Source organism: Camelus ferus, chromosome 16 (genome assembly GCF_009834535.1).
Source record: "Camelus ferus isolate YT-003-E chromosome 16, BCGSAC_Cfer_1.0, whole genome shotgun sequence".
In the NCBI taxonomy this organism is placed as follows: Eukaryota; Metazoa; Chordata; class Mammalia; order Artiodactyla; family Camelidae; genus Camelus; species Camelus ferus.
The window spans coordinates 38478361-38502255 of NC_045711.1; the positions used below are offsets into that span (position 1 = coordinate 38478361).

Below are 23895 nucleotides of genomic sequence, written 5' to 3' on the forward strand. Positions count from 1 at the left end.
ACAGGGGCTGAGAAAGAATGTTTCAAAGTAGACCTGAGCTACAGTAGACCTGGGAGAGGGCCGCGCCAAGGAAATCAGGGAAGGAGGAGATTTCAAGGGGCTCTTTGCCCCCAGGGACAGTTGAAGGAGGATCGAGACTGTAAACTGCTGGATTTGGGCATAAGCAGGGAGTTTGTGCATGAGAAGCAAGTGGAATCCTAGGTGCAGGGGCTGCAAGAGAAAGTGAGAGAGGAGAGAGGAAGTGGGCTCACTGCGCAGAGACAGACCTTTCTAGCAGTTTGCCTCTGTCAGGGGGATAGAGGCGGTCGCAGCAGGGCGATTTGGGTTTGGCAGGGTTTGTTGTTCAATGAAAGGGACTTGAGTGAGTCTATAGGCAGAGAGAGAGCAGGGCAGAGAACTGAAGATGCAGAGAGTGGGGGCACACACTGGACAGGGAGGCAGCTGTCAGAAACCACGGCCTCGGGCAGGATCAGCTGCAGGTGGGGTTGCATTGGCTCACAGTGTTTTGCTTTTGGTTGAATTTGTTGCGAAACAATTGCACGTAAAAATCCTGATTCCTAGCCTCTGGAAAAATCGAAAGACCTGATAACCCAAAGGCCCTCCTTCCCTCAGGGAAGCGGTGGCTGGAGCCTGGGCCCCTCAGGATGGGCCTGGCTTCCAGGTTGCCACCTGCCCATCCTACCTGCCCGTCTCACCTTTTTGTGCTTTAGGCCCCTGTAGGCATCTGAGTTGAAACCTTGGGGCAAAGAGAGGTGAGAAGAGCCAACCTCAGGCAGGAGACCTGATATGGGAGGATCCTGGGAAGGTGAGGGGTCAGGCCCAGAGGCTAGGGGTAGGGATTTAGGGAGAGAGGGGAAGGCTTGAATGGCCATGGAGGGGAATGGAAAAGGAAGCTGTGCAGGCCGCATGGTATGATGATGGGCCGGCTGCAGGGCTGGGATTAGCTAAGACTGTGAGCCGGGGACCTGCAGGTTCAGCTTACATTCCTGGGTGATGGAATAGGTGCTGGAGGGAGGGAAGGGGGCAAAGGAGCCTACTCTGCCCTCCAGGAGCTTCCACACCCATTTCAGTGTCCCTGGCTCTGTTAGTGGGTCCAGGCCATCCCCAAGACTGGGAACCACACAGACAGGGCCCCAAAAGACAGAACCTGCCTTCATCCGTCCCAGGGACTCTCCCAGACTGGGAGCATACTGGGAAGCTCCACTTGGCACCAGGAGGGACTCAAGTCCAAGAGAGCCCAGCATTGAGAAGCTGGAATGCTCCTGAGACCCGGAGATCAGAACCATTCCCTATCCTCTGTGGCAGGCCCTCGGGAAACACATGTCCCCTCCCCACAGCTGTCCTCCTTTTGAAGTCTCCTCCGTCTGTGCCTCTGTGGCCTCGGAGCTGGTTCTCTCGGTCACCTGGGGTGGGGCTTGCTCTTGCCGGGGGTGGGTCTCATCCGGGAGCCTTCCCAGGTAACTGCTCTCAGTGCACACCTCAAGATTAAAACATCCCCGTCCGCGCCCTCTGCGGGAATGCTCTCGTCTCTGTCTTATGGGGAATGATGTGTGCTTGCACACGTGTCGCTGTATCACGTAGAGCCAGAATGTAATTAGGCGATGTTGGGGAAAAAAAAAAAAAATTCCGTCTGTCTCCTGGGAATACTGGAATAATGAGCCATCACAGAGGACCAAGGAGACTGGTGGGGGGCTGCTGACCTGAGCTGAAGGCTCGGATCATTCATTAGCTCCGGAGGCGCTCCTGATTTGTTCCTCATCCCAGCTGCATAAACGAGCTGGCCTGATCCTGAGCAGGAAGCAGGAGCTTTAGTGGAGCGCCTGAAAGAGGGCTCTGGGCTTTGAAGCAGGAAAGCCAGCAAGTGGTCCCTTTCCAGGGTCGGTGGAAGGGGGAGACAGAAGCCACAGCCCTCCACTCTGGCATGTGGCCATTTGATAAACTGACAAACCAGATGAGGATGGAAAATCCTGGGGCAAAGGAGCCAGATTTTCTAGAGAGTGGGCTGGGTGTGTGGCTGGTGGGGATGAGGGCAGGAGGGCCCCCCGAGGCCCAGGCTAGGGCAGAGAGGGGCCTGGGGTCTTCACCAGGAGAACCAGTGCTAGGCCAGCCCTGCTCTGAGCCAACCCCTCTGCACCCTTGAGGTTCAGCCAGACCCACTCAGAGTGCTCCCAGCCTGCCCTTCTCCTCCACGTAAAGGTGCTGGCTATCCCCGCAGAGGCTCTCTGAGAAGAGACAATAGTGAGACCCGTGATGGCCCCAGCCCCGCCTGCCCAGCAGTCCCACTACAGCTCCCCCTTCTCAGTCAGGCCCCAGCTTATCCCCACGTGGTGCCCCCTACGGCCCCCCATTACAGTGAGGACCCTAGCCTGCGCGGCCTCCTCCCAGCCCACCCCCTTTCTCATTCCCAGGCAGGAACCTCCAATCGACTTCTTCAGTCCCATTCCCGGCTTCTTTCACCAACCACCCAGAACCTTCTCCTGGTGGAACCTTTTCAGTTCTTGGCACCAGAGCCCACTCCCTCCGCAGGCACCTTGCTTTCTTTGCTCTCTCTCCTCACTCCTGTCTTCCATCTTCCTTTATTTGACTTCCTCTCGCTCTTTCCTTGTCTCCTCTTTACCTTCTCAGGTCCAAAGCATTCCAGGTTGGGATCTGCTACACCATCTTTCCAGAGAGTTCTCTTTGCTGCCTACCCCCAGCTGCCTCCCGCGGCTCTCAGATTCCTGTGCACACCCTTGCCTCCCCCACCCCCACCCCCGGTGACAGGGAGCTGTCTGTTGGCCTGATGCCCCATGAGAGTATGGGCCACCCTAACGCAGCCTCTGGCTCTGTCGTGCCTGTAGCTGCATCCACGTGGGACCAGGCAGATGCCCAGCCTGTGCTGGAGGAAGTAGTAGAGGACAGCAGAGCCCTTCTCCTGCTCTCTGCTCCAGGCCACGCCCCTTCCTGGGGGCCATCTCCAGAACCCTCCAGGGCGCATCCTTCTGTGGGGGAGTCACTGGTCTTCCAGCTGCTACGTCAGGGGAGCCCTTTGACTGGGTGTCGGGACTGGCTTCCTTCAAGCAGCAGCACCTTTTGGAAGCCCCTGCTCTGGCTCTCTTCATCTTGCTCCCCTCCCCAAAAGGCAAGAGTCCACGGGGTCCAAGAGTCATGACCACACAGAGCCTGTGCCCATCACTCAAGACTAGTTCTATCTGGTAGAAACACGGGCCACATGCACTTTAAATTTTCTTGCAGCCACATTACAAAAAGTAAGAAGCAACAGGTGAAATTCATTTTAAAATAATTTGATTTAACTCAATGTATTAAGAATATTACCATTTCAACAGGTAATCAGTGTAGCAAGTATTCTTTTTTGTGCTGAGTCTTTGAAATAGGCACATTTCAAGTGTTAGGTAGCCACATGTGAGTAGAGGCTACTGTACCAAACCACACAGTTCTAGGCCACAATCTAGGTACCTGAGACTTCAGCGTTCTCTGCCCAGACAGCTCCAGCCTTCAGGGCCTCTTCCGCATTAGGATTCCTAAGGGTGGATTCCACCAAGAAGCTTCAGTTGAGGGGTGGTAAGGACCCAGATATAGGCTGGCCGCAGAGGAAGGGGCAGCTTTGTTCATCTTAGCTCAAAACCTGCACTGATCCTAGAGGCAGAGGGTGATGGGAGCTAAGGGGCACCGAGGGGGGCCTTCAGGGTGGTAGGAGGCTGGGATGCAGCAGAGGCAGCCTGGACTGGCCTGGCTGGCAGAGGGGAGACAGGGTGGGAGCACTGCAGTCCACAGACAGGTTAATGGCTCCTGCCTTGTACACAATTGAATTTGCCCTCCTGAGCCTCCTGGCTTTGGGGAAGGGCCTCTCATCCTGGGAGCTCAGCTGGACTCCCAGAGCCACAGGGCCTGGGTCAGTTAGGCCTGATTGGATCAGGAGAAATGAAGGACACAGGGCTCACAGACAGTCCAGTGCCCAGGGGAGCTGGCGGATCAGCCCAGAAACATAAAGCTGCGGAGGAAGGGCCTGTGTGGGGGCCCCAGGTCCATCCTAGCTCTGCCTCCCTCCTTAGAGAGCCCCCATCGTCAAAACACAGTTGACAAATGTCTGTAATGTGCATCGCCACCCCCTCTTACCCCCCATGTCTCTGAAAGGTGGCTAAGGATGATTCAGAATCAGAAAACTTGGAACCAGTCTGTTTTCCTCTGCGTCCGTGCTGGTGTCCAGCACACACTAGGACCAGAGTAGGGAGAGAAGAAACAAACGAAGAAGACTCCTCTCTTTCTTTCCTCTCAGTACTTTGCATCTTGTATCAAACCCAACTCCTAGACATATATGGTGTCTCCTCGCCGTGGGAGGCAAGTGAAACAGTTAGGGAACAAATTGCAAACGAGAGGAGAAGACATCATGGGACTCCACACGGGACCGGCTGTCTCATGCCTCTGGGCCTTTGGTCTTGCCATTCCTTCCAACTGAGTGCTCTTCTACTCCCCCCCTCGAATGCCTGGGAGCTTCTACTCCCCCCTGAAAGCTGCCTCCCCCTGTGAGCCCTCTATCCCCACAGCACTGCTGGCTCCCCTCCTCACCCATGTTTCTATAGCATCTTTGATGCTCCATCGTAGCACTCATGGTGCACTTGTTAACTCAACCCACAAATAATTGCCGATCGCCTCCCAGGTGCCTGGCACTGTCCTGGGGGTTGGGACATCACAGGGAATGAGCAGACAAAGGGAAAAACAGTCAATATGTAAACAAATAATTAAACAAGGGCGTTAAGTGCTAAGAGGGAAACAGCAGCTTATGTCTGCAGTCAAAAGCGAAGAGAAGAGTCGGGTGGGGCATCTGCTTCAGACAAGGAAGTGATGATGGGGCCAAGGCCTGAATGCTAAGAAGGAGGTGGTCCCTCCAGGGCCTGGGGCAGAGTGGTTCATGCAGGAACAGTCAGTGCTAAAACTCCAAGGCAAACATATTGTAACATTCTGTTTGTATGAAACGTCCAGGATAGGCAAATCCTCAGACATGGAAAGCGGATTAATGGTTGCCAGGGGCTGTGGGGGGGATCAGATGCAGAATAGGAGTGACTGCTAATGGATAGGGGGTTTCCCTTTGGGATGATGTAAATGTTCTAGAACTGGGTAGTAAGGATGGTTGCGCAACATTGTGAAGGTACTAAATGCTGTTGAATTGTACACTTTAAAATGGTTAAAATGGTATGTTTTATGTCATGTGTATTTTCCCGTAAAAAAAAACCAAAAAAACTAGCCAAGGCAAGAATGAGCTTGCTGTGGTCTAGGAAGAGAAAGGCCAGTGTGGGAGAAATGGTAGAGGATGGGGCTGGAGAGGTGAGGGGGGCTGGTCATGAGGGTGCTGTGGGTTGCTAAGAAGTTTGCATTTTATTCTGGTGCAATGGGGGAGCCACTGGAAGGTGTCAAGCAGGAAAGGAACATGAGAGCACCTACAGCTTTTGAAGATGCTTATGGCTGTGATGTGGGCCGTGGGTGGTGACGGGACTGAAATAAAACCAGGGAGACCAGAAAGGGAGGCTTCTGCAGCGGGCCGGGGGAGAGACGATGGCGGCCCGGGACAGCGTGCAGGAGGTGGGGATGGAGTGATGCAGACAGATTTAGAATTTATTTTGAAGGTAGAACTGATGGGACTTGGTGGATCAAAGGGACAGAGAATGAGGGAAAGGGAAGAATGGAGAATGCCATTTACATTTTCACCTGGATCAGCTAAAAGGATGGAGTTGGCGTTTACCGAGCTGAGGAAGCCTGTGTGGGGAACACCTTTAGGGAACTAGAGTTTGAGCAGCTTATTAGATATCCATTTGGCAATGTCAGGCGGGTCACCGGGCAGGCTGGTCTGGAGTTCAGGACTGAGACACACGTCTGATCTTCATCCCCATGGAGATGGTATTTAAAACCCAGGCCTTGGTGAGCTTCCCCGGATAGGTGTGGGTATGGAAGAATTCCCAGTGCTGGGCCTGGGGAAGCAGGCTATGTAGACATCAAGCCAAGGAAGAGCCCCCAGTAGAGCAGACCAAGAAGAGCAGCCAGCAAGGCCAGAGAGAAAAATGGCAAAGTCCTACCTCTGAAGTGAAGGAAGTGTTTCCAGAAGGGAGGGCTAACACTGTGAGTGCTGCTAAGAGGATGAGTAGATGAGAACAAAGGAGTCACTGTTGGATTTAGTGGTGTGATTAGAGGTCAGCCTCCCTGTAAGACCGAGCACCCAGCACTTAGTAGATGCTCATTTAAAGGTTGCTTTGGGGAAGGTATAACTTGGTGGTAGACCGCAAGCTTAGCATGCGCAAGGTCCTGAGTTCAATCCCCAGAACCTCCGTTTAAATAAGTAAATAAATAAATAAACAAACCTAATTACCTCCCCTCACCAAAAAAAAAAAAAAAAAAAAAGACTGGAGGACTTGAAATGAGCATGTTCTGCACTGTGTGGCATAGGCTGCCCAGAGTATAGGGGTTCAGACTAGAAATCAGGTATCAAGAGGAAGTGGCCGAGGAGTGTGGGCCACCAGGGAGCCGTTGGTGCAGGGAGGCTGGAGGAGGCAGGGAGGCCAGCGGATGCCGGGGAGCCCAAGGAACACAGGACTCTAGTTCTCCCACTGACACATTCTGAGAGGGCCTCTCCTCCACTTCTGCTCCCCTTTCCCTCTCAGGAGGTGATTCATATTTCAATATATTCCAGCTGAAAAGGGATCAGATTTTGAGCAGGTGGTAAGTCAGTACACGGAAATTTGATATATTTTGACTAATGCAGTTTGAAATTTGAAAACTGAAGACAGTTTTATTCAAGATCCATTTTTATACCAACTCATTATTGGGGGGAAAAGGCAAGATTTCAAGTTTCTGGGGGAGAATGTGTGAACCCAGGCCTGTCACCACTAAGCCCCGCTAACAGGCTTGACCTGGCCGGCTGGCCGGCCACATGCTGCCGGCTGCCTGCCTCGGCTGCCTCGTGTTCCTGCTGGAAATGCTTTCTTTAGCTCCCCCTTTCAAGCATCCCCCTGGGGTTACTGGTCCAATTTAATCTGACCTTCAGCCCTACCTCTGTCACACCAACTCCAGCAAATCCCCAGGGCTGGCACTTAAGACAAGTTTTGCGACACAGACGATGGTATTACCGAGAATTTCCACTTCCTTCCCCATCTGCCTCGTCCATTTCCCCAGCCTCATGAATGTGAAGCATAAGGAGAGGAAATAAACAATGAAGATGGGAGGAGGAATGAAGTGACTGGCAAAGGGAGCAAGGACACAGTTCCTGGGAGGTGGGGGAGTTGCCTGTTGGGGTGGGAGAGGGTCCCTGCGGGGGCAGTGGCCTCAAAGGAGAAAGAGGTCTCCTCTCCTCCCATCATTAGATGCTGGATCCATCTTGGTTTGGATCCTGGCTCCATCATCTTGGCGAATCACTACACTTTGTTGAGCCTTATGTTTCTCCACTGTAGTATAGGGATATAAATAACTTTGTAATAATTTGGGGGGAACATTCAATAAGTGTATTTGGATGTTCCTAGGATGGCACATCTGTCACACAGGAGGGATTCAACACACATTAATCTCCTTTGCTTCCCCACCCCAGACATCTCTTCTTCATGTGAAGCACACAGCTCTTGTCTCCTGAGTAGCTCGCAGCCTAGGTGGGAAGGAAAACAGAGGAAAAGGTTGAGTCTCTGAAAGCCCCCATGGTTTGTGATTTTCTGGGTGCAGAACATAAGGCTTTATGGGCTAAGCTTTCTGGAAGGTGACTTATTGTGTGTCAAGAGGACTTTGTCAATGAATCTCTGATTTAGGGAAAGAATGAGAAATTTGGACAAGCTTTATGCATAAAGATTTTCATTCCAACATTATTTAGTTTTAATTTAACTGACTCTTAAAAGCATCTATAAGTACATTCACACAGTAATCAATCATAAGTTCCTGACAAGTATACAGTGAAGTTGCCCTCATCCCAGTCCCTGAGCTTCCAGGGGCCCTCCCAGGAGGCAACTGATATTACCAATTCTGCCATGATCATTTATAAAAATGAAAAATGAGAATCTAAATGTTTCACAGGTAAATACATTATAGTCTGTCCATACAGTAGGATAATCTGCAGTCTCAAAAAAAACATACCTGTTACCACATCGTTCTTTGGTTACTTAACTGTGTGTCACCACTGGCCTCAGGCCCTAGCAGATGCTGTTCCCTCTGCCTGGAATCCCCATCTACCCCAGTGGAGTCCTCATTCTTCAAAGTCGCAGTCTTCCCACCCCCACGGACTAGAGGAGCCCCCATAGTTCTCCCAGCTACCTGGCTCTCTCCCCGTGTACTCTGCTCTACAGGGTGTGATTGTATATGGATACGGCCATTTGAGGAGTGTCTGTTTCCCCCTCAGACTATTCTCCCAGAGGGTGGGATCACTCTGCCTGCTGGACTCCCCGTGGTTGCCTTAGAGAAGAGCCTCACAGGTGGAGGCACCTGGAGAGCTGCTGAACGAATGAATAAGTTAAGCAGAAAATGCGGGATACAGAGTTGTGTGTGTAGCAAGATCCCAATTTTATTGCTTTAAATAAAAGTTTTATTTAAATCTTATCTATCCCTACGTAAACAAAGGAAGTCTCGTAAGAAGGTATAACAAGGCACTGTGGATGGTTGTCAAGGGTAATGGGATTGTGGTGATTTTTCTTCCTTCTCAGTTCTATACTTTTCACATTTTCCACAATTGGCAAGTATTACTGTAAAGTGAAAACAAATGATGAAGAATGACTTTAAAGAAAAACCTTATGGGGGGGGGGGGATAGGGTTTGGGGATATAGGGAAGCCTGTGCTGAGTGCTACCTGGGCCAGAGCTCTCTGGATCAGGGTCAGAGACTGGCATCTGCTGGTGGCTGACCAGACACGGGCCCCTGAAGAAAGTGCGGGGCCCCCCCAGCAGGGAGGAGGAAGCGATTCAAGGCCTGGGACCTGAGATCCTCAGCTAAACTCAGCAGGGTATTATTTTCGTGGTTGCATGATTTACTTCTTTTATTAAGTAGTAAATGCAAGCATCAAAATGTAGCATATATAAGGAATAGAGAATAAGAAAGTAAACTTCCCTGAGCCCACTGCTCCGTTTCGCACACAGAACAGCACGGAACCATTTGAAGCATTCCCTGCAGAGTGTCTTAAGCAGCTGGTCAAGAGAGATTCTGCGGAAGGGTCAAAAGAGAAAAAGATCTGTGCAGTGAGACCTGAAATGCCTGGTAAACTCATTTATTTTCTTCAGCATGAGGTCCCTACGCTAGGGTCCTCTGGCTGCTAAAACTTATTGTGCATTATATATTTCATATTGTACTTGTTTACCTATAATAAAGCCACCTCAGCTATCTAGAGTGCCTGGTTTCCTTGCTTCAGGCTAGAATTACATCAGTTAAGTCATTCAATCATTCACTCACCAGAAATGCAAGGCTAAGCTCCCTGTGCCAGGCACCAATTGGATACCCCAGCAGTTCTTCACCTCTGGTGGTGCAGGCAGGTGACTTTAAAGAGACTGGTGAGTATGGTGAGAGGAGACAGCACAGAGGAGGGTGGAGGGTCTGACCCAAAAGGAAGAGTCTGGGGAGGCTTCCTGGAGCAGGTCCTCTCTGAGCAAAGTCATGAAGTTACCAAGTACATAAGTGACACTTCTTGCAAACAAGAGAAATCCAGTCTGGCTGACTAAAGCAGAAGATAAAGTCATCGGAAGGCATGTTAGGAAACATTGGCTGTAAGTAATTGAAAACCCAACAAGAAGAGGATTTACTGTGTCATATACCAAGAAGTTTGCAGATCCCAGGACTGGTGGTCTCATTGACTCCACTGGGTCATTGTGGTTCCAGGGTCTCTCCATCTTTGTGCCCTGTCATCTTCCCCAAGCTGGCTTTGATCTTTAGGCTGGTCTCCTTAACGGTTGAAAGATGGTGCCTTAGCACCATGCACTTCATCCTCACCCAACCACACTCAGAGGCAGGAAAAGAGAACATCCCTTCCTTGAGTCCCTTTTCAAGAGGAAGACAAATTTTCCCAGAAGTCTCTCAGCAGACTCCGTTTGTATCTCATTGGTCGGAATGGAGTCACGTGCTCCTGTCTAAACCAATCACTGGAGTAGATGTATAAAGACCCATCTCCTGGGTTGGAGAGGAGGCATATGGCTAGAGCTTATAGGTGCCTGAGAGTTGAAGGAGCTTTAGATCCTGATAGCCAAGAATGGTGGTGTTGGGTGGACCTCTGCAGAAAGAAAATGGGGCCCAAAGGAGGAGCTGAACAGCCCAGCTCTGGGGAGGGCAGGAACCAGAGTGGCTCTGGGGGTCTTGGTGGAAAGATCTCCTGGGGCAGTGTCCTCAGGACAGCCCCTCAGGGTGAAACAGCCAGCCACTCTGCTTTAGGTTCAGTTTCAAATTCCTGGGGAGAGTCTAATTGGCTTGGCCTGGTTACTGACTGACAGCCCTGCCTCCTGAATCACCTGCAATGGGGGAGAGGTGGTCCCCCTTCCCCCTCCCCGAAGGAACTTAGAGCGCTGCTCCTGCAGGAAGGCAGGGAGAGGGGAGTGAGTCAGGGAGAACTGGAGTCGGGGTACCTGCCAGGGCCAGACCATGGATGGGCTTGGGAGCCAGATTTATTTAAAGGATACTAGGTCATTCATAGACTCTCCCAAAGGGTTGGGGGCTCCAAAGGCAAGGACAACATCCCAGTTGAAGGCAAAGACACCTCCAGCAGGCACCTCCAATGTTCCTGCCACAGCCACTGCCCCCCTTGGCTCTGCTGCTGCTGCCATCCTGGCAAACGTGGACCCTGCTCGGGCCCCTGCTTTTCTGCCTCACTAACTCCTAGTTCAGAGCAACAGAGCCCAGGTCCCGGGGCTTTGCCTAAGCTGCAAGGGAGCCTGGGAAAGTAAGGGCTGGACTTTTTCAGCTTCCACAGGGAGGGAAGGGCTCCTTTACTTAAACTGGGAGATCTCCCCAGTACAAGAAGAGGGTTTAGCGGCTGAGTGGCCAAAAAGAGTAACAGACATCCACAGCATGCTATCCTGAAGGCATCTGGGGAAGGCTGTAGCTCTTGGAAACCAGGAAGTGGATCTTTTGTCCCCAGAACCCTCTGGGCATAGTGCCTGGCCTGAGAAAGGGTTAGAGTAAATATTTGCTGATCTAATGCACTGTCAGCAAGGGAGTGATATGAGCAGACTTCACTGGACAGGCCAGACAGCCCCAACCATCCGGCAAGAGGTGAGGAGAACTTGGGCAGAGGCTGGGGCAGTGGGCATGGAAACCTGGGTTTGCAAACACTTTCTGTTTCCTTGTCCCCACAAACCTCTCATGTGACCGGGGTGGCTTGATTTCCCACCACACAGAAAGCCTGTGTCATTCTGTCCTTTTCCTCCTCAAACTCCCACCTTCTTCCCTACCTTCACACTCAGTAGATGACCCCCACTTACTTCTAGGAGAAAAGAGAAGCCCTTGGAGGCTAATTCCATCATCAGCTCTGCATGTACCATATTCCCTCCTGTTACAGCGCAAGAGGTGTTCCTTCAGAACTCTGGATCTTGGTCTCTTTGGCCCTCTCACTCCTAATGCATCCATTTTTTTTTCTCTCTGTCTTCCTGAATCATGCCAATGAGTATGCACACAGGCTCTGGTTTCTTCCATCTTAAAAAACAACCAACCTCCCTGGACCCCATGCCCCTCCAGGCCCTGCCCAGTCTCTCTGCTCCCTTCACAGCTAAGCTTCTCTAACGAGTGGCCTCTGGGTGCTCACAGATGCTGCCCCCTGAGTCTCCTGGGAGTATTCTTCCCCATCCCACTGATGACAGGCTGGGCCCAGTGAGTGACTTTGATCAGTGAAGCGTGAGCCAGAGTGATGTGCATCACTGGAGACAAAAGCCGTAAAAGCCAGTCTTTGGCCACGTCCTCTGTCCCCTCTGCCATGAGACCAGCAGTATTCCGGGTGGAGGATGAGCACTCCACCCAGGTCCCTGAGCAGAGCGCCAGCAGCCCCGCTTGAGTGAGAAGCCAGCCTTTGTTGTGATGAGATTCTGGGTCCCTGTCTCGTCAGCGAGCCCTCGCCTGTCCTGACTGATACCGCGCTGTCTCCCCTCCTCATCTTGCCTTCGCTCTTCATCGCACTCCAGCACGCCTTCTGCCCCCACCTTTCATCAGAAATGAACTTCCCAGTGTCACCAGTTACCTCCATGTCGCCCAATCAACTGGACACCTCTCCGTCCTCACGTAAACTCTCGGCCTCCCTCATCATGGCAGATTCCTCCTTCCTTCTGGAAACGCTCTTGGCTTTGGTCACACCGCACTTCCCGGCTTCCCTCCGACCTCACTGCCCAGTCCAACTCCTGCTGGGTTGTTGTCAGAACTGCGGTGTTGTCAGAGGCCTCAACCGTCTGTTTTCTCTCTCCACTCATAGGTGACCTCGCCCATTCCCAAGGATTTAAATACCGTCTCTATGCCAATGCCTCCCAAGTGTGCTTCTCACCTCTGGGCTCCAGTTTTGTACATCCAGCTGCCAGCTAACCATCTCTATAAAGCTTAGGACTGTGTACGTCCTAAATGGGGCTCTTGGTGGCCCCACGCCTCTTTTCCTAGGCTCCTCCTGTCTTACTGTACTCTCGTCCTCCATACCCACCCCGTCTCCCTCACACTGGTCCATCTGCATGGCTACATCCCAGACATTTCTCTGTCTCCATGGCCTCTACCCACTGTGGACCCCTCACATCTCTCATGGACAACAGGCCTCCCTGCTGCCCTTCTTGCTCCCACAAATCCGTGCTCCAATAGCAGCCCCTCAAATCTGGTCATGTTGCCCTATTTCAGGCTCTTCAGTGGCTTCTTGCTACACTGGGAATCAGACCCAAACTCTTTTTAAAATTTTTTTATTTAATTATTTAAATGGAAGCACTGGGGATTGAACCCAGGACCTTGTGTGTGCTAAGCACCCACTCTTCCCCAGAGCTATACCCTCCCCACCCAGATCCAAATTCTTGACTAAGGCTTTTAAGGCCCTGCAAGGTCAACCTTCTGCCTTTCTGACCACATCTCGTGCCCCTTTCCCCTCATCCACACTAAGCTGGGTCCTGCCCCAGGGCCTTTGCATCTGCTATTCCCTCTGCCTGGAAGGCTGTTCCTCAGCTCTTTCTTATTCTTTAGGTTTCAACTCAGGTGTCACTGTTCAGGGAGGCCCTCCTTTTGTCTCAATTTCAATCCTCTCCTCTTGTCCCCAGTGCCCACCACCCTGTGTCAGACTGGGCTTAACTGGTTGTTTGATTGTCTGCCCCTAGCATGCAGGCTCTGTGAGAGATGGATCCATGTCTATTACTGTAGAAGCAGTAGTTGTAACACAGAGCTGTTTCTTGCATAAATGAAAGAGTTGGGGGACAGAGTCAGAACGGGGTGATCAATACCCTAGATGTGAGTTCTGAAAGCCTTTCACAAACAGCAAGGAAGAGGTGGCTGTTCTGGGGACTTGGAACAAGAGCTTCTGGTGGAAAGTTCCACATCTGTTTCTCAAAGGCTGAGTCCCATCTTCTGTTTTGTGCCCCCATTGCCAGGACCTCCAGGATTTGATAGATCCCCACCACCACTCTGTCTCCCTCACATCCCCTCAGGGATCCCCAGGCAGGCATCTCAATAGACACTTGCCTCTGAGGACTGTCCCACCCCCAATGAGGTTCCCAGCCCAACTACTCAGGTGTCAGTGGGATTAGCTGATTGCAGGTGGGCCCATGGTTTTCTGGGGATTGGGGGGAAGGACAGGTGGTTCCGCAGGAAGGAGGCAAGGCCCAGAGCTTCTCAAAACCACCTGGGAAGGGTTGGCTCTCAGATGCCCTCACTCTCAGCCTTGAGATCTGGGCTACCATAGCCCAGGTTATGGGCCCCCCAAACTGAGAAGCAAATTTGAGTAACATTGGACTCATGTTAAGAGCCCTGCGGGGCTTCACATGGTGAAGGTAGAGCCCATGTGCCCCGGCTTTTTCCCAGGGAGCTGGCAGCTCCAGGTTGGGGTGGATGGACTGAGAGAGCACCAAGCACCAAGAGAGGTCAAGACCTCATCTTTACCTGCTGTGCCCTGGGACAGCCAAGGCTGGAAAGGAACTTGAACTTGATGTTGAGCCCTAACTCAGCATCTGACCTGTCAGGTCCCTCTGCCAAGACTCTGGGATTTGGGAGCACCAGGGCGAGTGGGGCAAAAGCCAGGGTCCACATGGAGCAGGCACAGCTCCCTTTGATGCAGTAGCTGTAACACAATCATTGGCCTTGGGAGTGCCTCCCCTGTAGCCCATCCCAGTAGCAGATCAGGGCACAGCCTCTCTGAGTGATGCCAACACCCAAGAAGACGGGTGCTCTGACTCCCAGTTCCCGGACTAAGAAACTGAGGCCATGGAGTTTTAGTAACCTGCCTGAGTTTGTCCAGCTGAAATGTGCCCCCACAGAGGCTGGTCCCAGGCCCAGGCAGTACCTGGGTACAGAGCTGCCCACACTGGCCTCCAGTGTCCCCCAACCCTCTGTCCACACAGGGACCCCCTCAGTGAGGAGGCAGTAGATGCAGGTAGGCAGAAGACATGGGAGCCTGAGGTTGCTCCAACAAGGCCCCCTGAAAGCTTGGCAGCCCAATTAGCATGGCATTCCCAGCCAGGCCGCTCGGCTCCGGGGGACCAGCAGAAGCAGATGAAAGCTGAAAGGTTATTCCAATAAGGGGCCGCCCACTTCCCAGCTGAGAGCGATCCTGGTATGCTGGAGGGACTTGGAGCGGGTACATAATTCAGCGTGTCAGGAGGCGAGCCAGAGCTATAGGCAAAGCCAGAGTGAGCGCTGAGATAAGATGAGGATATCACAGGCGGGTGTGCCTCTCCTCAGAAGAGGGCCCTGCCCCCTCCCCTGGATGGAGTTCAGGATGCTCAGGATGAAAGGGCTGGTCTCCAGAGACAAACGTGTGCTTACATATGCACATGCGTGTACTCAGTGATACATGCACATGGCCATGTGCGCGCACACGGAGATATATACACACACATGTAGATGTGCACCGATCCACACCCACACGCTACACATGCACACACACAGGCCCCGGGCTGCAGGCACAGGGCCTAAGATGTGAGTGTCTGAAGAACACTCATACCTCATGCCTGCCTGTTTGTCCCCTCCCCATCCTGTGGTGAGAGATTTTTCGGGGGACAAAGGCACAGTCCTGGTCCCCAGGTAGGGTGGCTAACAGCTTCGTGTTTGGGATTTTCTGGTTTTAGTGTTAAGTCCTGTGTCTTGGGAAAGCCCTGAGTCCCAGGCAAAGCTGCACTGGTCACCCTACCTACCCCAAGCCCCAGGCAGGCCTGGTGTGTGTATCCTCTCTCCCAGAACCCTCCTCACCCTCTGTCACCTCTGTGATGGCCAAGGGGCACTTGGGAAAGAGCCAAGGCTGAGCCTCCACTCTCAGCCTGGAGGCCTCCGTACTCATAAGAAGCATTATGTTTATTAAGCACCTACTAAGAGCCAGACTCTAGGTCTTGGGTTTTCTCCTTGAGCACCTACTGTATGCCAGGCACTGTTCTAGGCCATGGGGGGTACAGCAGGGAACACATGAGACAAAATCACTGTTCTTGTGGAGCTGACACTCAAGGAGGGGAGACAGAAAATAAACACGATAAAGGAGTAAATGATGGAATTTATTAGAAAAGGATGCATGTAATGGGGAAAAGTGAACTAGGGAAGGGGCCATTTAAAATGGGCTGCTGGCATTCATATAACTATTGGCAAGATGGTGATGTATTATGACTTTAATAAATTATATTATTATTTTTTAAAAATAAAATAAAATAATGTAAATAATAAAAGAAAATGAAATACGCTGCTGGGAAGGCCTCACTGAGAAGGTGATGTGGGGAGGGACCTGAAAGGTAAGGTGAGGGTGGGAGCCCTGCAGATATCTTGGGAAGTGCAGGGAACAGCCCACGGAAAGGCTGGAGGCAGGAGGCACCTGGCTCCTGAGGACAAGAGGAGGGAAGCCCAGCTCTGCCCTGGCTGGCTTCCTCGTCTCCAGGAAGTGGCCTGTGCTTGGGTGTGGCACGGAGGGACAGTGCCAAGTGGCCTGAGGCGCCAGTCACTCTGTGAGCACAGCCGGCCTGGCCTGAGGCCATTATACAGCCAGCAGAGCCATCCCGTTAGCATCGATTGGCTTAGAGAGCAGCATCTGGTAAGGCTGGGGCAGCAGGGGGGCCAGAGCCGAGCCCTTTGCAGGGGGAGGGCAGGTTGCAGAGCCAGAAGGATTGACCAAACGGCTGACCAGTCTCCAAGCCTCAGAGAGCCCCACGGAGCTGCCCAGGGACTTATGGGGATGCCAGCCCATTGAGCTGTCCCTGTACAGGTGTAGGGAGGGACAGGTGCCAGACTCAGGTCAGGGTGAGGCCTGAGACTTTGGGGCCAGGCGGACTGACCAGCCCTCAGATGAGGCTGCCCAGCCTGCCCTGCAGCGTGGAGCTCCTGGATTCAGAGTCAGCTGGGCAAGGTCTGCTCCACTGCCCTGCTCACCAGTTGTGTGGCCTTGGCCAGCCACTCCCCTCTGTGCCTCATTTCCTCCTCTGTGCAATTGTGTAGCACTCATGGGGTGTCATGAGGATTCCATGTAAGAACCTGGTACTCAGTTAGGCCTGGGTCCTGTTTGGTTAGCTCCCTTCCTGTTTCTGAGGGTAGGGAAGCTGCAGGGCCCCTGTCACACTGGCCATCTGGCCTGGGACAGGAGCAGACTGTCAGTGCTGGTCCCAGTGGGGAGTTCTCTGGCCTCCTCAGCCCTGGGTGTCCGTCGCCAGCTGAGTTGTAGTTACAGCCTCTTGGGATCTCTGGCTACTTAGAGGCTGAGAGAGGGGCCAGGGTAAGATGGGGACTGCCACCTGCTTTTCCACCTCAGTACTTTTGCACATGCTGTGTCCTCTGCCTGGAATGCCCTTCCCACCTGTCCCACCAGGTCCAGCCCCCGTGGGACCGTTCATAAGAACATCTTATGAACTGGCTGTTGAGTGGACTGGCTGAGGGGCCCGTCTGTGCCCAGGCTTCTCACCCCGGCCCCCACGGGTCCCTGACCAGCAGGTGAGGGGTTTGGGGGTTTGCCGGAAGGAGGACTTGAAACCAGTACCAGCTCTCCTTTCCTACACATCCTCTGTGCAAGAGGACTTCATGGAGGAGGTGGCACAAATGCAGCAGATGCCATCCCCATACACATACCTAGGTGCCTACTCTGGGCCTGGCACCTGCTGGACTGCCTGGTATTGTGAGATCCCCATTTGCTAGTCTGTGAGGACCTGCCCAGTTCATCCCCAGGCCTCTCCTTGCCCTGCCACTCTGAATACTCCAGGACTCCTGCGGCAAGTATTGAATGGAGGAAGAAATGAATGAGGCTGCAAAGATGTGGGTAAGCTCCTGTGTGGGAGGCCAGGTTGTCTAGGAGCAGCTGAATGCCCCTTGAGGAGAGAAGGGGGAGGGGACAGAAGAGGAGAGCACGAGGGAGTCCAGAGGGTGATGGCGGGAGTCCCCATCTTGCTTTCCCCAGCCCTCATGGACAGAGCAACCTGTTGCCCCACCCAGGAGGGAGCGAGGAGACTGATGGGAAGGGGCGCAAGGCTCCTCCACGGAAACTTGAATCTTTGCTAATTTGCAATCTTCAAATGCACAGCAAAGGCACTGATGTCATTGTTAATACATTAATCAGCAATCAGCGGGTCAGGGCTCCTGTGGGCCACACAGAAGTGGCACAGGGGGCACAGCAGGAGCCCTGGTGATGCAGTATCAGCCTCCCTGGGAAGAAACCAGCAAGGGTACCCGCTGGCTCAGGCAGGGGTGCCAGAGGCAGGAGGATAGGAGAGCTGGCCCAGGGCCTTGGAGGTAAGACCAGCTTCCAGGGTGGACAAGCAGACTGAGCTGAGACTCTTCCCAGTTACAGTGGGAGGGGCCAGGGGTTAACTGCAAGGGCAGCTTCCCTGGCCAGGGCACCCTGGCATCTGGATGGTACTGAAGGATGGAGAGCAGCTCCAAGCATCAGCTGGGGTCCCTGCCTCCTCCTGGGCCTCTCTCAGGGGAAGAGTGTGGTGGCTTCTGCCCTGGGTCCCTCCTTTACCCCCAGCCCCGCCCCCTGCTATCTGACCTCTCCCACCTGCCAAAGTGTGTTCCCCGTCAGCTGCAAAGCCCAGCCTAGATTTTTGGACAATTGGCTCTTTTACCCAAACCAGGGTCTTCTCCTGATTCCTTCCCCCTTTCCCCATGCCCCAACATCCCCTGAGGGCACCTGTCTGAGGGAGGGCTGAGGCTCTTTGTGGAGTTCCCCTGGCTTCTCTGGGGACCATTGCAGAGAACCCCCTCTTGGGGCCTTACAGGGACAGAGCCACAGCAGCAGGCAGACAGGCTGCCTGCCCCACCTACATCAGGGGCAGGAAAGCTCCCCTACTCCCCACCGCACAGGATAGTTCTGAGGATCAGAGGCGTGCGGGCAGAAGCACTCTGTAAACTCCGTAAGCTACACAAATGTCGGTGGTATTAATGCTGAGCCTGCCACAGCTCACCCTGCTCCTGCCGTGAGTGGCTCTCCCTGCCTGACTTCAGGGGAGCAAATGCCTGTTTTTGCAGGACCCCAGGCAGTGGGGGGTCTGGTGTGGACCCATGGCTCCCACAAGCATGGGTTCATGGCCATGGCCCCGTCCCCTTCAGTACAGTGAGCACCTCATACACCCTTGAGCTAGGAGGGGCACCTGGGGCTCCCTCAGAGTTCCAGGGTGGGGCGCCTCCCCAGGGCAGCCTGGGAAGAGGTGAGGAGCAGAGCTGAGCGAGGGGAGAGGGAATGGCGGGCTCTGTGGAAGGTGCAGCTGGTGTGGATTGGTCCCTCCTCCCAGCCCCAGGCATTGGAGGCTCAAGGCAGTGAGAAGGCTCCCCAGTAGTCAGCTGGGGTTTGGGGTCCAGGCTCCAAGGGGGTCCTCCCACTCTTATCTCCCCCTGGGGGGCTGGGCCCCCTGGCCAGACTGAGGTGGGTGGTGTGGTGCTGGAGGTCAGACCCGAGCCTCCATGTGGGGAGCCCTGGCATAGTGATCATCTCCTACTCTTGTTACACAGGAGGAGGCAGCCGAGGAGGCCCCTGCCTGGGGCCTGGCCTGCAGACTGTCCAATGGTCCAGATGACTGAAGGCAGGGCAGGGGCCACCTAGAAAGTGGCCTGGCCCAGATAAGGTCCTCACAGCTGCACTCCCACCACCACCATCACCACAGAGGTCATAATTGCTCTGAAATCACAACCGAACACAATTATGCAAAAACCAAATTATGTGCGATGATTTTTATGTGTTGGAAACATTAAGTCGAAGCCGGGTGATTACAGGGGGACGGGAAGCAGCTGCCACTCTCTGGGAGCCCATAACTCCCAACAGCTGGGAGCTGTCACTTATTTACAATGCCGTTTCTGCAAGGAAAGAGGGGGTGGTGGTGGAGGCGAGGCCCACCTGAGCCCAGACAGGCGGCTGGGGTGGTGGCCGGCCTGAAGCTGGGAGCCAGGCCGGCCCAAGAGTGGCCGGGAAGGCTTGTTCTCTCATTCTCCATGCCCTGGGCACTGCTGGCAGCAGGAAGAATCAGCCGAGCTGCCTCAGGCCCCTGACTCTCCCCAGAGGCTTGGCTGGCCAGGCTGGAAAGGAAGGAGCAGGAGGCCAGCCCTGGCAGGGATGAGATGGCTGCCTGGCCCTGCAGAGTCGGGGTCCACAGGCCTGGAGTCTGTGCCCCCAACACTGGCGCGCCTACCAGGCTGCCTGGGGCAGCTGCGACCCTGGAAAAATGCAGGTAATGACAATCATCCATAATGAGGCTGCTCTGATAATGAGTGCGGGGCTATTATCCGACCACAGGCTGGACACATCTGAAAATAAATTATTTTAAGGATCCATTAACGAATGCCTAATTAATGCCCAATTAGAGGGAAGCTGCAGAGGAAATGCTCCGGACAGTTAAGAGGCAAGTCTGTTTTGCAGCCACAGCCTGGGATCTCCAGTAAGATGGGGAGAGGGGAGGGGCCAGAAGGTGGACCCCAGTGTGGGGCAGCCTCTCTCTGGCCACTTCTTGGGCCGCAGAGCCATCAGCCCTGGTGCTTCCCCCAGTCCTTCCCACAAACACACACATGCACACACGTCCTCTGCAAGGGACAACTATTACTATTTAGACATGAGGAAACTGAGGCATAGGGGATGATGCATACTTGAGGACGTGGAAAGCACTGTAAATGAGAAATCTCTCAAGATAAACTTTGGTGTCATGCATGCATGCTTTGCTTGTTATTGGGAATAATTTAAATAAAAAGACTCCTCAGGACTCCATATGCGATATTCACTTTGTTAGAACGAGAGTCTGCACCACTATCTGTTCATGCAGATAAGGGCAAGTAAGTGGCAGAGCTGGGACAGGAACCCAAGGCTGGCTGCTGTGTCCATGGGTTGTGACCTCCATCTTAGTAAGGCCGACAGAGCCTGGGGGCGGGCTCAGCAGATATGGGCGGGGCTGGGGTGGGGGTGGGGCTAAGGAAGTATGCGGGGTGGAGGGGGATTACAGCCGCTACCCCGACTCATCTCACAGCCCAGGCTGGGACAGAACCCCCAGTAGAGGTGGGGCGCCAGGGTGTGGGGAGCCATCAGGAGCCAGGCCCTCAGGGGCTAACACTCCAGACCGCTGAGCGCAGCAAAGACGAGGACAGAGCCCTAGGGGCCAAGGAGGGTCACGTGCCGGTCCGGACTGTCTCCCACCTCCCTGGCAGCCCCTGACCTGGCTGTGCTCTCTCTCCCTGCCAGGGTGCTGTGTGGAACTGCTGCTGCTGCTGCTGGCGGGGGAGCTGCCCCTGGGCGGCGGCTGCCCGAGGGACTGCGTGTGCTACCCTGCCCCCATGACCGTCAGCTGCCAGGCACACAACTTCGCTGCCATCCCCGAGGGCATCCCAGAGGACAGCGAGCGCATCTTCCTGCAGAACAACCGCATCACCCTCCTCCAACAGGGCCACTTCAGCCCCGCCATGGTCACCCTGTGGATCTACTCCAACAACATCACCTTCATCGACCCCAACACCTTCCAGGGCTTCGTGCACCTGGAGGAGCTGGACCTCGGCGACAACCGGCAGCTGCGGTCACTGGCCCCTGAGACCTTCCAGGGCCTGGTGAAGCTCCATGCCCTCTACCTCTACAAGTGTGGGCTCAGTGCCCTGCCAGCGGGCATCTTTGGTGGCCTGCACAGCCTGCAGTACCTCTACCTGCAGGACAACCACATTGAGTACCTCCAGGATGACATCTTTGTGGACCTGGTCAACCTCAGCCACCTGTTCCTCCATGGCAACAAGCTGTGGAGCCTGGGCCAAGACACCTTCCGGGGTCTGGTGAACCTGGACCGGCTCCTACTGCACGAGAACCAGCTGCAGTGGGTCCATCACAGGGCTTTCCACGACCTCCGCAGGCTGACCACTCTCTTCCTCTTCAACAACAGTCTCTCTGAGCTGCAGGGTGACTGCCTGGCACCCCTGGGGGCCCTGGAATTCCTCCGCCTCAATGGAAATGCCTGGGACTGTGGCTGCCGGGCCCGCTCCCTGTGGGAATGGCTGCAAAAGTTTCGTGGCTCTAGCTCTGCTGTCCCCTGTGTGTCCCCTGAGCCGCTGCATGGTCACGATCTGAAGCTGCTGAGGGCCGAGGACTTCCGGAACTGCACAGGGCCAGTGTCCCCGCACCAGATCAAGTCACACACTCTCACCACCACCGACAGGGCCGCCCGCAAGGAACACCACCCACCCCACGGCCCCGCCAGGGACAAGAGCCACCCGCACGGCCATCTGCCCGGCTCCCGGTCGGGCTACAAGAAGCCGGGCAAGAACTGCACCAGCCACAGGAATCGCAACCAGGTCTCCAAGGCGGGCACTGGGAAGCAGGCCCACGAGCTGCAGGACTATGCCCCCGACTACCAGCACAAGTTCAGCTTTGACATCATGCCCACAGCACGGCCCAAGAGGAAGGGCAAATGTGCCCGCAGGACCCCCATCCGTGCCCCTAGCGGGGTGCAGCAGGCCTCCTCTGGCAGTTCCCTGGGGGCCTCCCTCCTGGCCTGGATACTGGGGCTGGTGGTTACTCTCCGCTGAGGGCGCAGGGCGCCAGCACCCAGCACTGCCACATGTCCACCAAGGAACAGGATTTTTTTTCTTTTTTTTTACAAGTGGAGGATCTGCTGGGTTTCAGGCAAAGGCTGGTAGAGGCTTCGGCTGCTGTCTGGGCCCTGCCCGATGGATGATAAACCCAAAGTGTACAGCCCCAAGCAAGATGGGATTAGCGCATCTCACCCAGCTGTCCCAGCCAGCCCTCCACCGAGCACCCACGGACAGCATCCACCCAGCAAGGTGGTTAGAGCCACAAAGTGAATCCTTCATTAGCAACAATGGGACAGTGCCCCATGGGAGCTGGGCTCTCTGGGCTCCTGATCATTTGGAGAGGTCTGAAGGGCCCCCGCTATTCCCAGAGGAAGCAGGACTCAGAGAAGAATAGAGAAGGCTCACCCAAGAGGCTGGGTCGACCAGCTGTCTGGGAGCACATGCGCAGGTGGCATTTTGGCTCTTGCCTGAAGCCATTTAGTCAACCTGCCCTGAATCCAACCATGTGCCACCTTCAGTCCCTCCCTTGAGGGTAATGCCTCTCATTCCTGATGTCTCAGGCAACCCTGGCAGATCCAGGCCTGACTGCTTGTCTCCAAGAACCAATTACCAAAGGAAAGATCATCAGAGGCTGAAATTTAGAACTTCATTGTGTGCAATGAAGTTCTCACAGGAGGTGCAGTTTTATAACTATGTCCACTTATATATATACACACTGTCTACATATATATATATATATATATATATACACAAATGCACAGGTCCCCCGCCCTACTCCCCTACCAAACTGTATGTCTTACAATGTTTATAAACTATACGGAAAACTTTATCTGCTGAACTAAGGATTGTATTGGTGATTTCTAGCAAGAAAGGAGTTCTAGGATTCCATCTAGAATCCCATGAAACTTGGGCTTGCCAGGGCCTGGGGCAAAGGGGCAGTGGGGAGGGTCAAGGAGAAGGGGAGACAGCAAGAACCACTTCAGGGGACCAATATTCTTAGACATTTAGAACATCACCATGTTTTTATATGCAACACAAGCCCGTCTGCCACCTCAGAGCACCCAATCACCCCCAGTATGGTAGCTGTTGGCATCAGAGTGAGAAGCAAGAAGCAGCTTGTTGGGCATCAGGGAGCCAGGCCCTGGGGACTGGTTGGACAGAGGAGGGAAAGAAAGAGGCTTTGGGTTTCTCAGGCCGGCGGGCGAGGTAGCATCCACAGTGTTAGTCCAACAGGCTGGGCAGTGTTGTCAGCTTAGCATTTTGCCAGTGACGGTCTCGATAGGCCAGGGATACTCTGGGCATGATCCCAGGCCTCTAGCATGGCTCAGCTGCTGAATTTTTCCTTGAGGCTCTTTGATGGGCGTCCCAGCAAGGGTCCTGTGTAGGGTGGCAGGAGGGAGAGCATCAGGTGGCCTTAGCAGAAGGGGAACAAAGAGGGCATTTCAAGAACCATCTCAGGCACTTCTGCATTATGGAGGCCCCATTCCTCCTGGACCCTCTGAAGATGCCCGGGGACGAGCAGAGGTCAGGGGGTGGCCAGACTCAGGGGTCAAGAGTGGGGACTTGCAGGGAATGGAGCAGGCAACCCCAGACAGGGGAAAGGGGCTCGGCTGTGCTACTGGCTGGGGTCTGGGCAGGCACAATCTTTTTTGGCTTTGCACAAACCCGAATTCCCCACCAGAGAGGATGTATGTGAGGAGCAGAAACATTGAATCCAATTAAGAGAAAAATAATAATAAAAAAAAATTCTCTTGGACAAGAACCCTGTTTCTCATTTCCT

The 23895-nt window shown here is 54.0% G+C and overlaps 1 protein-coding gene across 1 annotated transcript in view; it reads left to right on the forward strand.

Moving 5' to 3' along the window:
• RTN4RL1 (reticulon 4 receptor like 1) overlaps positions 1–23871 on the forward strand; it is a 63198-nt gene extending 39327 nt beyond the window's left edge. The window contains exon 2 of the mRNA XM_032457464.1: positions 20785–23871. Coding sequence (XP_032313355.1) covers positions 20785–22109 — 1325 coding nt within the window. The 3' untranslated portion in view covers positions 22110–23871. The remainder of the gene's footprint in view (positions 1–20784) is intronic.
• Positions 23872–23895: the final 24 nt, after the last annotated feature.